At 48.9% G+C, this 12839-nt stretch overlaps 1 protein-coding gene across 8 annotated transcripts in view; it reads left to right on the forward strand.

The window, feature by feature from the left end:
- The window catches only part of fbrsl1 (fibrosin-like 1), a 229017-nt gene that overhangs the window by 43486 nt on the left and 172692 nt on the right, over positions 1-12839 (forward strand). For all 8 annotated transcript variants that reach the window (XM_080852790.1, XM_080852788.1, XM_080852784.1 and 5 more), the window contains exon 2: positions 9680-9898. In XM_080852790.1, coding sequence (XP_080708916.1) covers positions 9680-9898 — 219 coding nt within the window. The remainder of the gene's footprint in view (positions 1-9679; positions 9899-12839) is intronic.

Consider the following 12839-nt stretch of genomic DNA (forward strand, 5'->3'; position numbering starts at 1 on the left):
CCTACAGTGAGTGTGTGTGTGTGTGTGTTTGTTTGTGTGTGTGTGTGTGTGTGCGTGTGCATGTGTGTGTGTGACTTAATAGAGGATTTTGGCTTTCAGGAAGTAGAGGTAGCCCGTTTGGATAATTGTTTTATTCTGCTGTATTCATTTTTTCCCCTCCTACTCCAACATTCAGGATTCAAGAGTGTGTGTTTGCCACTTTGAGCAAGTGCTTTGGAGTCCTTTCACCACAGCACCGCCATGGACCGATTTATCTTCCTAATGCGCTATCCATCTTTCCTCTCTGGATCACCAGAACCGTGTCCCCTGTGCTGCTCTGTAGTCATACCCCCAGAGCCCTGTGTGTGCTTGGGGCTCCCATGCTAAAGCTCCCATGCTAAAGAGACCATTGACCCACTGCCCCCCAGCCTGCTCCTCCAGCATGCAGAGGTCCCAGAGGCAGTGAAGTGGCCTCCTGCCAGGGCCTTTTGTCAGCCATAATGGATAGCTCTCCTCTCCATTCCTCTCCACTGCTCTCTCTCTCCCTCTCTCTCTCTCTCTCTCTCTCTCTCTCTCTCTACCTGTTAAAGAGGGGGGATTAAAGAGCACTCAGTACTGCACAGTCCAAAAGTGCCTCCAGTGGCGGCCCTCGAGTAAAACTATCCCACAGGCTCAAGGGGAACTGCCCTGGTCTGGGTTTCGTGGATGGGGGTGAGTGTAGTTGCGTGGATACAGTGCTCTAGTTGATTAGTCCCTCTTACGAATACTGCGTGGTTTGCTCTCTGCTGTTGGGTGGAAAGGTGAAGGTCGCAGTGGTTAGGCAGGACAGAGGGCTGGGAGGGAAGCACGCATGGAATGCAGAGCGACTTGTTTGTGATTGCGTCGCTATACCGAGCTACCTTAGATACCTCCCACTGTGCAGATTCATCTCTGTCATGTTTGTTCCCCCTTCATCTGGAGATGTGTGTGTGTGTGTGTGTGTGTGTGTGTATGTGTGTGTGTGTGTGTGTGTGTGTGTGTTTGTGTGTATTTACATACGTTTTCTGTGCGACAGACAAAGAAGTGGCACACACTGAGAGGGAGATGGATCACTGTTTGTCTCGTTATCTTTGTCACATAGGTTGTCTGCCAGGCAAACTGAGCCCCATTTCGCAGGCAGGACTGCCATGCTACTGACGCCCCCCTGGTGTCTCTTTCCATGCCCCTCTCTCTCCCTCTCTCTCCCTCTCTGCCTCTTCTCCCGGTGACACAGAGGCAAAGAGGGGCACAGGCACTCTTGTTTGTGTACTCTGTATCCACTCTTCCGCCCCCCCCCCCCCCACACACACACTTTCATGTAGGAAGCTGAGACATTGAATGACAATTTGGAACGAAGTAAACAGCTTGCTGTCATCCCCCAGGTCTAGCACGATCATCTGTGAGTCTCTCCATGAGGCAGCACTTAGAGTTCAGTTCCTGCTGAAAGTAGTACTGCACAGCCACACACACAGAATCACAGCACCTTGCTCTGGCCTTGCTGCACAGCTGCGTGTCTGGGACCCCCCACCTTTTTACAAAGCGGATGCTTGCTGGATGCACAATTAAAGGTGCAGTGTGTGATTCTGGCAAAGGATTGTTGATATTTGAGCTGAACAGCCAATCAAATGATACCCTTCCCTTCCATACTCTTGAGGCAATGTGTTGATTGGTTGGAATTGTTTATGACAATTGTTTATGCTTATGAGCCACTATGTTTGTTTCCCATTTCAAGACCCAGGGCTGTGTATGAACACGAGAACCATGAGGAGCAATTTGTTGAATTTGACAAAACGTGTCTGGTCACAAACTGCACAGACTGCCTTTAAAAATGGCTGCACATTCTCCCATGTCTGACTGATGCCTGTAATTTAACGGTGCCGTTAGTTTTGAAGAGAGCATGTGAAGCTGCCACGCATGGGGCTAACAGTGGGGGACGGTGTGTGTGTGTGTGTGTGTGTGTTTGGGGGGGTAAAACATGTTTCTTCTTGATAGAGTAGAGCAGGAGGAGGTTGGCTCCCACATGAATTACACAACAAAGCTACTGGGTGTGTGAGTTGGGGGGGGTGGGGGGTTGTGTGTATGTGCGCGCGTGCATGATCGCGTCACAAGTCTTATCTCCCAAGAGATTATTTTCCTCAGAAACAAGCCGTGCTTGTAGTGACATATTTCCTCGAGAGGCCACATTCTATAAAGTATCTCTCTTGTCGGGGGACTTGGAGACACTGTATCCACTCTGACAGTGAACCGCGCTTTGGCAGATGCTCCAAGTGCTTGTCTGCGCATGAATTGCTTACATAGCGCTTTCAAAACTACTTTATCCTCTTTTAAAGAGGACGCTTTTTTTATCAAAAGGATAACAATTCCAGGACTAATGTTTACTCAACTCTCCTCTTGGCTGTGCTAATACCACTCCGGTAATCTCTTTGACTCGGAGCAGTCAGTGCAGCCCTAGAAGTTACAAGTTACAAGTCTTTTATTGTCAGATGCACACAAATGACACAGGATCTTTTAGGACAAGGCCCTGTAAGTGACACTGTGCTGGCTGGCCCTGTGAGGCAGATCAAGAGGACTGCTAGGAGCCTGTTCCCTAGTTGGGGGGGGGGCGGGGGGCGGGGGGGGGGGGTCGGGGGGGGCGTCGTTTCCCCCTGCAGGAAGTCGTCTGTGCTGCACACCTCCACATGCTTGCTGCTGCTGCTGCTACTGCAAGTTGGCAGCAGATGGGCAGAAGGAGGGGAAGTGCTGTTTGGGGAGAGAGGGCGGGAGCGTTGAGGGAAAGGAAAAGGTGTGGGGGTGTGACGGACATAGCCCCAAAGTATCGAACCCCCCCCCCCCTGTTCTTCGTGTTGCCATTGCTCACTTGGTTTTGTTTTTTGTCTCACTTCACCTCCTCTCCTCTCCTCTCCTCTCCTCGCCGCCGCACTCATCCTCTTCATGGCTGGATGGCAGCGCACACTTCCAAGGAGCGCTGTGGAAGTGTGTCAGGCTCTCATCTGCAGAGCAGAATGTTTGGACAGTTAAACTGGCGTGTTGTTTTGCCTGAAGAGAAAAACTCACCCAAGTTGTGTAACATCTCTAAAATAACGTCCTGCCAGCCTGACTAGCTTTTTTTTTTTTAAAGGATATTCAAAGATGACAGGACAAATATCATTCAAACAAATGATTGAAGCGGTTGTGCATAATATCCGCCTTGTACCCATTAAAGTAAACCATTTACTTAAAAACTTTGTTTAGTATACACTTTTGGGATTACATCTAATCCCAAGTAAGTTAGATGAATGGTGTTAAAATATCTCTTGGCATCGAGGATTGACATCGGTTTGTTTTTGGATGGGAAGATATTTTGGGAATCACTGCCTCGCTGAAGCAGGTCGGGCTGAAGGAGGAGGAGGAGGAGGAGGAGGTGCCACTGAGGTGGCAGCAAGGGAAGATGAGTTAGCACTCGCTGTCTGGGGAATGAGCCACATTGGGGGCGTGCATCTGTTGCTGACACCATGCCATATCTCTGTTCCTGTGTGTGTGGGTTTTTGTGTGTGTGTGTGTGTGTGTGTGTGTGTTTATGTGTGTTCCTGTGTGTGTGTGTGTGTGTGTGTGTGTGTGTGTGTGTGTGTGTGTGTGTGTGTGTGTGTGTGGAATAACACGCACGTAAGTGCAGGCAGCTTCTTGTGACCGGAGACCATATTGGCCTCTCTCAGAGGAAAAAGGGGGGAGGGGCGTACGTAAGCCAGGAGTCCTGGTGTTAGTGTTGGTTTTGGTGTGCTGTGAGTGTGTGTGTGTGTGTGTGTGTGTGTGTGTGTTGGTGTGGTGTGGTGTGTGTGTGTGTGTGTGTGTGTGTGTGTGTGTGTGTGTGTGTTTGACCCTCGAGGCTTACAGTAACACTCCAACTCCCTCCTGTGCCCGGTGATGAAACACAGTCCTCACCAGGGGACTTGTCATTGTTACAGATACAGGAGTGTGAACTGGCCTTGGGGTGGGTGGCGGGGTGATAGACCTCCCAGGCCCCTTCATGCTGTCCTAGCTGCTGATCTGTCTTGCAGTTATCCGTCTAACCCAGATGGGATTACTGGATGTTTGGAGACCGTAAGGTCCATGTCTACCGTTTTCTTAGGCCTCCCAAACTACACTCCATGACTACTTTTCTCTTTCACTTTTATTTCTAAAATATCTGTGGTCTTTGGCTTTCTTTTCCATTCCACTTCTAGTCTATTTCTTTCACCCACTTTTTCTTTCACTCTTTTGTGTTTTTTCCATCTCTCTCTCATTCTCTCTTTCTCTCTCTTCCTCTCTGTCTTTCGCTCTCTTTCTCTGTCAGATCACAGCAGAGATGTAAAGAGGGCTTGTGGAAAGCCAGCCTCTTCTCTCTCTCTCTCTCTCTCTATCGCTCTCACTCTCTCTCTCTCCTGGGCTCCTGCCATAGCCGTTAAAGAGATTTAGAGTGTGGTTTATTGTTTTTCTGCACCACCCATTGTCACCGAGCTCCCTGAGCCTCTCCCTCGAGTGAGCCTCAGCCAGATGGTGTCATGCTCATGCCCATTAAAAACGACAGGCAAGAGAGGAGAAGAGGGAGGAAGAAAAAGAAAAAAAAAATTAATGCAGGTAACTTGTAATGCACTGTGCTTAAAGGCGAGGTGGGCGTGCAAGGAGGCGAAAGGGAAACAAAAGTGCAAGGCACCGTTGGAAGCCCCGCTTTGAAGGTGGTGGAGAACTTCAGCCGACTCCCGGGGAGCTTTCACAGGGGCCAGGGCCTAATGAGGCCGGCACAGGCTGCCGGGGTCGGTGGACGTTTTTTAAATGACTCCGAACAACCTCCCCTGCTTCCCTTTCTCCGCCCCCTTCGCACAGGAAGCTTAGGGAGAAGGAGTGAGTCAGGGGGAGAGAGGGAGAGGGAGAGGGAGAGAGAGAGAGAAAGAAGATATTTCCGAGAGGAGGCATTCCTCCTTTTGTGTTGAGCTGTGCTGTGTGCCTGGCCAGCAACAAGATACTGAGAAATGAGTAATCAAATTTGCAACATGGTATTCCATAGTGCAACTAACTCTCCTGGGATGACCTGTATGTGAAAGTACTTGGAAAAGGAAAGGAAACATAAAAATACAGCTATCTTGGATCAATACAGAGGCATGCAGACTACAACTGCTCATCTGTTCCTGTTGATTTGTCAGTTTTACGAAGAAAGCCTTGGATTGGATAACAATCCATAGTAACATGGAGGCTAAGCAGAGGTTTCAGTAGTTTGTAAGATATTACAGGGATATTGTTAAATTTCTTCAGAGTGAATGAAATGCAAGTGTTGTAATGGAGCCTGTGGCTGGCGTGTGCTATGAAGAGGTTGAGCACAGATTTCTGCTTTCATCCCACATCTCAGTAATGAGATTATAGTCGTGCAAGATGGCTATAATGCTGAGAGGAACATAATGAAGCCGTGTGGTATCACTGTAAAAACATTTCAAGTCATAAACACATTTTTTCATATTGTATCTTAACTCATTTAGTTCTGAAGCATGCTCTTGTTAACTGCTGTGGGAGAATTTAGTTTGATAGATGGCAGGCCCATATGCTAGCGTCTCAATATGAGGACTTGTTAGAGGAAGTATCTTTTCACTGTGCCTTAATTAAAGGTGTATATGTAGTCGTGGAAAGCACCATTAGGCACTGCCAGAACACTGCAGATGATTTGCGCTGCGTCGAATGCCCCTCTAAATCAATACAACTTAAAAGCGCGACACTTAACAGTGATTTATCCTGTCGCAAATTCGCCCAGGAACAGTGTGCAGCTCCCACATAAATCCACGCCTCGAGCGCTCGTGAGGAAAGCTAAATATTTTTCAAATGGCGTAACAAATCTCTCGCTCCTTTTTTTTTCTCCCTACCCCCAGCCCCCCCCTCCCCTCTGCCAAAGCCTCATCGCTGCTGCCGCGAAGGATAATTTACACCATAAAGAGGTTTGGCTGACGGCTGCCTGTCAAACAGGAACAGCGGCAGATGAAATGTTTAATCAAGTGGGCTGCCAGCGAGGGAGAGAGGGAGAAAGGGAGTGAGGCAGAGGGGAGGGAGAGAGGGAGGGAGAGAGAGAGGGAGTGAGTGAGTGAGTGAGCGAGCGGCCGCCTCCTTCAGCCTGGCAGAGAGCTGAAGGCAGATCAAACGAGTGCTGCTGGGCTTCTCATAGTTGCTGCCAGCTGAGGGGAGGTGAGGGTGGCGATATGGGTGGGAGTGTGCACTAGGGGGGTGGTTCTGGCATGACGCTTGGAGGATGGTAAAGATGCGGTATGCCCTCTGTATTTACGTGGAGACTACTGGTAGGCCTAAGGAGAGGACAGCAGCAGGGTATCAGCCCACCCCAAAACACCACCGCTAAGAGCAGTGTGTGTGAGGAGCCGGTGACTGATACACATGATGTTTATGATGTCATATTGTCATTTTAGTTATAAACAGGAGGAGAAGTTAAATTCCTTGTGCTATTGTTACATGACTAGTTATGGTTTACAAGGATATTATATATTACAAAGATATTAGGTTTGATGTAATTCATACATATTTGTCACAAGATCATAATTGCCTTGGTGCTACTGTACTCAAGATACCTAGACAGTAGAGTCTTCACCTGGCACTGAAATAGCTTTTTCAGTCAACATTGGATTCACTTAGTAGCAAGTAAGCGACACAGCCGATCAAGTTGACAACTATTGATGGACAAGGGGTACATTTAAAAAGCTGTTACTGTTACTGGTTACTGGCGTTCGGAATGCGAAATACAATGATAAATCCTAAACCCAATCAATATTTGAAGTCTTATTAGGATTCCTCAAAGAAATTAAAATGAGAAATGTATTAACAGGCATTCCACAACCGATCTCCCTGTACGTGGCCAGGAATAGAGAACAAGTAGGGCTAGTAACACATTTTCACATCATGTGCTGTATGTTTTGTTAATGTATTGTCATTGTAAAATAGCTTGTAGGCTACATAAAGCAGCACACCCTCATACACACCACATTATGGTATGGGCGATCAAATGTACACATTCTAAAGGCATGTAAGTGATAGGTGCCTGACAAGATTGCCTGCAGGGAATAACAACAGGAACACCAATGCCGGTGCAGATCCTGCACACCTCATTTTTCATTGTTTAAAGATGGCCCTCTAACCTTTCCGTATCTGTTTGCTAATGTAGAGGAAACGATCCCCTGCAGAGCTCTTTGAGCCTCTTAAATAATTACTGTGGATGGAAAGAACCGGGACTTGAAACACAGTGGTGTGTATTAGAAACCAGCACAGGGCAAGGGACTCTCCTCTCTTTCTTTCTTTCTTTCTGTCTTGCTCACTTTCTTCCTCTCTTTCACCCTCTCTGTATATCATTCTCTCTCCCTGTCCCCTGTCTTACCCTGACACATGAGTCTATCCTACTTTTTCCCTTCTCTCCCTTTTTGTCCCTCTCTGTGACTTCTCTGTCTCTTGCATGCACCGAGGGCTCCGTTTGAGTGCCAGCTCGTTAAAGATCTCTCTCTTCGCTTCGTGGTTTATGCATGTTCCGTGAAAAGGAGCGCTCTGGAAATGGCCGTGGGTTGGAGAAGTGGCAGTCGCTTCTGAAAGGCTTCAGGCTCCCCACAGGGGCTCTGCTCTGCTCTGCTCTGCCTCCAGCTCTCAGGACATGCCTCTTGACCAGATGCTGGTGGTTAAGCTGGGGATGACTGTGCGGTTACAGATGTCTCTCCATCTCTCCCTCTTGCCCTGTCTTGTTTAAAAAAAAAATAAAAAAAACCTCCTCCTCTCCTCCCCCTCCGGTACAATCTGGAAGCATAACAAAGCACGTTCCCCCCTCCCCATAACCACCACCCCCCCCAACCCACCTCCACCCCCTCCCACTCCCACTCAGCCCTCCCCGCTTCAGTTACCATAGCAACACGCACAGGCCAGACCAGTTGAGAGTGGGTTTCTCCTGTTGCCACCCATGCGTGTGAAGTGGCTTCTGTGGCCGTCTCCAGTCCAGCAGAGCCCCTCTCTCACGGTGACTGCTCTGTTTATATCTTCTTCTTCTTCGTCTTCTTTTTCTTGCATGCGACTGGACATTATGCTGGTGAAAAGGCTGTGGTTTTACTGTTTGTTCTGCACATAGCCCCGTGGCCTGTTCCTTCTCCCCTCCCATAATTCCCACCACATGGCCTTGATTTTCCTGTGTTACCAAACCAAATCTTTCCAGATGGTGTCATGATTCTTTTAAGTGCCCCGTGTTATGGGGGGTGAGCGTTGTTCTTATGGCTGTGTTTGAACTGGGATGGAGCTGCTGTTGAGAGGATTCAAAGGTGCTTCTGCTTTGGCTATTAGCGTGATGCTGGTTAAACCAATAGGAAATATTCAGTGTGTGTTTTACCACCCATGCTTTTGCTAATATCCCTCAGAGGAGGTGGTGTGTGTCTGTCTGTCTGTGTGTGTGTGTAGTATGCAAATGTGAGGTCTTTGAACAGATAGCATGAATATTGATAGCTGCCATGTTGCTTGCCACCAATTGCCGGATCTGAAGAGGAAGACACCTGGCGACACGTTTCATGTCCTTTTGTTTTTCATTTTGTCGCACTTTATCTGGCGCTCAGGCACTTCAAACAACGTCTCCCCCGCCGTAATGAATTGCATGACAAGCAGCCCAGCCGCCTGGCCCTGGGAGAGATTAATGTGCTGTCTATGCAGCTGAAGAGCTCTGCTCCCAGCCACCAGTGGGTGTCAATGTAATGTTGTTAAAGCCCTCATTCAAAGTCAGGTCAGCCCAGTGAGCGGCGAACGCTCTTTTGTCATCCTAACGACCAATTTTCAGGTCCCACCAAAGGGCCTCAGAAGGAGACCCGCTGCCCCCCTTCCTCATGTCGAGTTGGGCTTCTCTCTCTTTCTCTGTCTTTCCACTACTGGTACATTGTTTATCCACGTTTCATTTAGCGCTCAAAGCCTGGAGGAAATTCCCAGACTCATGCACCTTTCTAAGCATATTGGTGTTGTTTTGTTAGCGCTAATGTGATAGCCATCTGGTAACCCCCCCCCCCCCCCCCAAAGCCAAGTATTTGATTATTCAGATGGAGCCTCTTGCATGAGGTGTCTGAAACTGACTGGTGTAAAATTAGTTCGCAGTTGGAGAACAGATGTCAACCCAACCATCCTGCCCTGCAGCCCCGTCTCTGTGTTGGCGTTCGGAGTGATGGCAACTCAACCCTCAGTCGAGCATGACATGCACCTTTGGGATTATAGGCAGCATATTAGCCCTCCTCTTGTTGCTCAGTGGGAAAGCCTCACACACTACCAATGCTTTGGTTAACCACCTTGCCCAGGTCTTGTAGAGAGACTTGACTCATCGAGTACCAGATGTGAAACTGTAGGCTGCTGTTTGTGAAGGCCACTGCTGCCTGAGGTTAGTCATCGGGCTTAAGTGGAGAAACTCAGCAAGCTGCGTCCTTTTTCTTTTTTTTGCCACAAGCACTTGAGCCAGAGGCAGTTATTGCTGTGGCTGTTGACAGGATTAAAGATGGCTCGAGAGTAATTGACCTTGTTGTAGTGATCTGCTCTGAATGAACTCCCTCAGCAGAGGTTTGCTCTTGACTGAATGTCGTTAACCCCTCTGCCCGTTTAATCCCTGCACACATTCACAGTACACTAATGTCTCTCGGCCCTCACTCTCTTCCTCTTTGTTTTTCTCCTCTCTCCTCAGAAGAAGAATGGCTCCTTGAAGATGCCAGACAGGAAAGAGAGGTGGGAGAAGCATGTGGTAAAGAGGCAGCGAGAAGAGAAAGAGAACAGCGTTGCGTCCGACCTGGTGGAGAAAGTCTTCGACGAGCACGCCGCCAGCCTGGAGCGCAACCAGGAGCGCAACCAGGAGCGCGTTAAGGAGCGACTGCTGAAGAAGACGTACTCGAAGAAGAACAAACGGGTAAGCGCCGCTTCTTTCATTCGCTTCCATCTCTGTCCCGCTGGGTGTTTTGTTATTTCACACACACACACACACACACACACACAGGGTGAAAAGGTTCAAGGCCTCACTTGTCTGGTGTGGACGACACAGTTTTACTAACAACCGCTGAAGTTGTGTTATTACTCCAAACATCAAGCCTGCTGTAAATGCTCGAGGTAAAATAGGGGCATCTAACTCCGTCTGGCATGGGAGTGGAGTCTCGACAAACATCACACGAAAATCACGCCAGATGCATGACCGTGCTCCTTCGAAGGTTGTCCCTGCGATAAGAGTGCACGGCTTTCTGAACGCTGTGACATCTGGCCGATGCATCAGAGGAAGAAGAAACATCTGTGGTCAGGCTATTGTCAGGTCTGACTCCCTTAGACGCTTTTTAAAGGCCGCGTTGCCATGTCGTGAGCACCGATAATGGGATTGACTGCTCTGTGCTTGTCAGGCAGAGTGAACGCTAAGCACCCGCTGAAAATCTCCCATGTCTGTTGGAGTAAGCCCATTAGCCAACACCGAATTAGACCAGCCTACTAATCCAAATGTGATTGCTGTTGTTGCGCACTCGGCATAATAGGGCAGTATCACTCTCTATCCGTGCCAGTGCTTTTTGTGTTTGTTTGCTCCCCTGTGCCAGTAAGTCTTCACAGTAGGGTGCGTCAGGGACCTAAGCATAAAACCTGGGGTTTAAGGACACTGCACTGTGAGTTAGAGTGAAAATGTGTGTGTGTGTGTGTGTGTGTGTGTGTGTGTGTGTGTGTGTGTGTGTGTGTCGGTGTGTGTGTGTCAGTGTATTACAGAGGGGAGCTGTTTGGAGGAGGGAGGCATTTCAAGAGGGGGCAGCCGTGTCAGAGGGGAGGCTGTGTTAGATAAACCCATCCGGCTTGTGCAGACCTCGCCTTAGCCAGTGCAGAGCAGCGCAGCCAGCCAGTCCATCCGCTCTCCAAGTCATCTTATCAGTTCCTCCCCGAAAGCGCCCCCTCCACTGGAATCCAATGCATATAAAGCACCGTCATCCAGATGGAATCGGAGGCCTGATGAGAGCTTTTTGTGTTTTATCTGTCGCTGAAATGTCCTTGGCAGCAGTGTAAACCCAGGGTATTATAGGCTGTGTGGGTGTTTATCATCATACCATTTTCCCACTGGCAAGTTAGTTTCTTCCCAGATAAAAAGACGAAGGAGGGGGAGTGCGAGGGGAGAAATTCTCTCTCGCGCATCGTCATAATTTCAGTGGGGGGAAGAGCTTCACAAAGCAGCCATCTGGATGTAAGAGATGCTTTTACACGCATGTGGAGATTTCCTAGGTGCTGTGATGTGGGAGAGAGAAAGAGAGAGAGAGAGAGAGAGTGAGTGTGGGCCCATGAAAGAGAGAAAGAGAGAGATGGAGAGAGAGAAAGAGAGAGTGTGAGCCCATGAGAGAGAGAAAGAGAGAGATGGAGAGAGAGAGAGTGTGAGCCCATGAGAGGGAGAAAGAGAGAGAAAGAGAGAGATGGAGAGAGAGAGAGTGTGAGCCCATGAGAGGGAGAAAGAGAGAGAAAGAGAGAGATGGAGAGAGAGAGAGTGTGAGCCCATGCGAGGGAGAAAGAGAGAGAAAGAGAGAGATGGAGAGAGAGAACCCTGATAGGCTTGATCACGCCTCACACAGGCAGCCACTTCAGTGTGCTGCGAAGCAGCTTAATGCTCTTAGGTGACAACACAAAGGATAACAAGAGACAGCCTGTGAGAAACCAGCTGCAGGTGAAAAGGATGATGTCAGCCCCGAGATGTGAAGGTCACTCGGTTCCCAAGTTCTAACACCTTGTGGTGGATGCTCAATGTCAAAGAGAAGTTTATAATACCGTACCTCCAAGGTTGTTTTTTGCTCAGCCTTATTGAAGAAACTTTATGGGCTCTGCTTAAAACCGTCATATGAACATATCATTTTGGACCCATTATGGAACCATTTTCGCCATTCACATCACAGTAGTTTAGTGAGGAGTACTTTTTTAACTACTGAAAAAATGTAATCTTTTTTTATTTAAAAAGAAACGAGAGTTTTCCGGTGCCAAAAGTATGCCTTGAGCTTTAAAGATGCTATTGAACCAATAGCCTAAAGGCTTCCTCACAGACCCCTAAGTAGACCTTTTAAGGTTCCTGAGCGCAAGTAAGATAATGAGCCCTGCGTGTACTATTTGTGTGTGCTTGTGGCACAGCTGGTGTGTAGTGGGGCATTATTAATCCCAAGGTCATGGCTTTGATTGACACTGCAAAGACTGCAGCAGCAATGAGAGCATGTTTTAACTGCGATCTAAATTAGTTTGGCTAACCACTAAAGAGCGTAGTGCTGGCATACTTACCAGGGAACAAGGCACTCCATTTTTGTCCTGCATGTCTCTGTGTCCTTGTCGAAGAGACTGAGCATCAATGCACTTGTTCTGAGCTGCTCTTTAGCCGAGCTTCCCTCCCTCTCCCCTCCTGTACCCCCCCCCCCCCCCCCCCACACACACACACACACACTCCTCTCTTCCTGTGAGAGAAACATGTGCCACCCCCTCCCACACACACACTCACTCATCTCCACCTTTCTCCATGCATCAGGACTCAGAGGCTGTCAGCTCAGCAGAGCAGCCGCCATGGCCTGTTTCTCTTCCCCTGTGGCGTGTGAGGGAGTGTGTCGCTGGAGAGTGGTGTGAGTGTGTGTGTGTGTGTGTGTGGCGGGTTTGGGGGGGGATGTGTGGAGGTGATGCGTGGCATGGCAGCCCCACTGCGGTGTCTCAGTGGGGGGCTCACTGACTGGATCCAATTACTGCCCTGGGGAGTCACAGACTCGGGGCTGCTGGGCCCCAGGTTCACAACCTCCCTGCATCTCTCCGCTCCAGTGTGCCTGTCAAAAACATATTTTTTCTTCCCGGAGCCCTTTTTCAGTTGCCCC

The sequence above is a fragment of the Sprattus sprattus genome (assembly GCF_963457725.1).
Source record: "Sprattus sprattus genome assembly, chromosome: 15".
Lineage (NCBI taxonomy): Eukaryota > Metazoa > Chordata > Actinopteri > Clupeiformes > Clupeidae > Sprattus > Sprattus sprattus.